The sequence below is a fragment of the Chelmon rostratus genome, chromosome 10, assembly GCF_017976325.1.
Source record: "Chelmon rostratus isolate fCheRos1 chromosome 10, fCheRos1.pri, whole genome shotgun sequence".
In the NCBI taxonomy this organism is placed as follows: Eukaryota; Metazoa; Chordata; class Actinopteri; order Chaetodontiformes; family Chaetodontidae; genus Chelmon; species Chelmon rostratus.
Genome location: NC_055667.1, coordinates 27820001 through 27822489, shown reverse-complemented (window position 1 = coordinate 27822489; position 2489 = coordinate 27820001). Strand labels below are relative to the sequence as shown.

The 2489-nt window shown below is 46.1% G+C and overlaps 1 protein-coding gene across 1 annotated transcript in view; it reads left to right on the top strand.

Moving 5' to 3' along the window:
* Positions 1 to 876: 876 nt before the first annotated feature.
* LOC121612854 (L-rhamnose-binding lectin SML-like) overlaps positions 877 to 2489 on the top strand; it is a 6149-nt gene continuing 4536 nt past the window's right edge. Inside the window, exons 1-4 of the mRNA XM_041946004.1 lie at positions 877 to 978; positions 1134 to 1166; positions 1412 to 1498; positions 1767 to 1902. Of these exons, the coding sequence (XP_041801938.1) occupies positions 948 to 978; positions 1134 to 1166; positions 1412 to 1498; positions 1767 to 1902 (287 nt within the window). The 5' untranslated portion in view covers positions 877 to 947. The remainder of the gene's footprint in view (positions 979 to 1133; positions 1167 to 1411; positions 1499 to 1766; positions 1903 to 2489) is intronic.

Sequence of the window (2489 nt, the reverse complement as noted above, 5' to 3'; positions counted from 1 at the left end):
CTTCATACAGCTGTTTACTTGACAGTTTATTTTCTCAAACTTCAGAACCATCATAAACATCGTGACAACGTTAGCGCCTTAACCTTGTGCAGAGTCCATCTTAATTTCTGAAGAAATGCACAGCAGCGCACAAGAGTCTTCAGTATCTGCCTAGAAATTCTGTCCATAAAAATAATGAACAGAACCGGTGACAAAGGGCAGCCCTGCCGGAGTCCAACATGCACTGGGAACAGGTCTGACTGACTGCCGGCAATGCGAACCAAGCTCCTGCTCCGGTCATACAGAGACTGGACGGCCCGTAGTAAAGAGCCCTGGACTCCATACTCCTGAAGCACCTCCCACAGAATGCAACAAGGGACACGGTTGAATGCCTTCTCCAAGTCCACAAAACACATGTGGACTGGTCGGGCAAACTCCCACGAACCCTCGAGCGTTCGTGGGAGTTTGTGTTCTTTGTGTTTAGTATTATTCTCGTACAGCGATCGTCTCATGATTGTTCAGGTTTGTTTTTTTTTTTTTTCAACACAAGGCATACTCATTTATTTAACTGAACACATTCTTCTTCCTTTCTTTACCCACAATGCAACTCAGCTGCCAACAGTTCAGTTGGAAATGAGCAGTAAAGTGTGTAATTAACAGATGTCAGAATGCTAACATGTTAGCATGGTCACAGGCTCAGCCTCCCGGAGCTCAGACGCTTTAATGGTTTGATGTTTGTCGTATTTTGTGTCTCTGTGTGACTTTTTTCAGACATGTTCTGAGACCGGTGTTTTTCTGATAATAATTTTTTGAGCCTGAGTTTCCTCTTTCGGTCTGTCGCAACTCATGAAAAACATCCTGGATTTTCCATTACTGACTTGCTCAAGGCGAGACAGTTCCCGCCCCAGGAGAATAAATGTGAGGCGTCTGCTTCGAGCCCCAGAACTGAAACCGGATCTCCTGACACCATGTTCTGCTCCGGACTCGGCGCCAAACTGTGTGAGTACACGACTGACGGGAATAAAGTGGGTTCATATAAAAACAGGCACATTTTTGCTTTCTTGTGTTTAACTGGAGTGAAACGGTCAGAAATAATGAGAAAAAAGTGGATTCACACAGAAGTGACCCGATGAATAAACTTTGTTCTGTTTCAGTGCTGGCAGCAGCAGGTTTGCTGATGGCTGCAGGTAGATGATGTGCCTTCGTGATGAGTCATGATTCTCACACATCGTCCGGACTCACTTTAAGTTACTGAGTCGACGCATCGTCGTGTTGCTTTACCAGTTCTGTTTTATTCTCTCACATGTTTGCAGTCCTCTCACGTATTTGCTCTTCGTCTTCTGTCGTCTCGTCACCTTCTTCTCTCGACCTTCGTTTTCTCTTTTTACTCATTAATTATTCAGCAGATTCTAAAACCAACGTTTCATTCCAGGCTTTTCTGGAGCCTCTGAATACACTGTGACCGCGCTGTCCACACACAGAGTGATCGCCTGTGATTACATCCAGCGCCTGAGCTGTGGTACACACACACACACACACAGTCCTGCTGCCACAAACACTCACTACAGCACACAATGTGGATTAATCCGCCGCTGAAAGTAGTCCCCAGTAAGCGCATCATTTGCTTGTATTCTCAGGGCGGCTGTGTCTGGACATGATTTAGCTCTTTTTTTAAAGACAGTTTGTACTTGAGATACGACATGTTGAGCAGGAACAGTTAGTTTTCCTCTGCAGTGTTTTCTCTGTCTGGCTCTGTGTTGATGGTGTTTCCTCCTCTGGTGTGACAGACAGCGGAGTGATCAGTGTGCAGGCCGCTCTGTATGGACGTACAGACCGTCAGACCTGCAGCGAGGGCCGGCCTCCGCAGCAGCTGAGCGACACACAGTGCTCCCCGCAGGACGCCGTGGACGTCCTCAGGACGAGGTGCGGTCAAACCCGTTACTCTTCTACTCTTGCCAGCTGATTTGAGCGGCAAAATATGGAGCACGCAAGCGAGTGCCTTAATATTCCATCGCTGTTCTTTACTTTTCTTGCCTTTTTTGCTGGGGACGTGTCATTCTCCAGCCACGCGTCAAGTGTTTTGTCCTCTCCAAACAAATTAAAAGCAATGTCCGTTAAATGCTCCATATTTTAGCCCTCAGATTAGCTGGTGATTTGTTATTGAGCTCGGCTCATTAACAGTCTATGGTTTCCCTAGCAAAAGAGTACCTGAGCAGCAGGTGGTCTCTCAAGAAATAAACACAGCTCAATTTTGGCGATTGACCAATCAGAATTGAGTATTTAAGAGTGCCGTGTTCTAGCTAAAAGTAATGAATGACAGTAATAATAATAATAAACTTTATGTGCGTAGCACACACACTGAAACGGACTCATTCACTCCTGTGCAGCATCAGTGTCCCCTGAACTGCTCGGTGTGTGTGCAGTGATGTGGAGTTTTGTACTGTTGCACTTTGCTGCTGTCACACTGCAAAAGTCCCCGCTGTGTTAATGAAGGATCATCTTACCTCTTA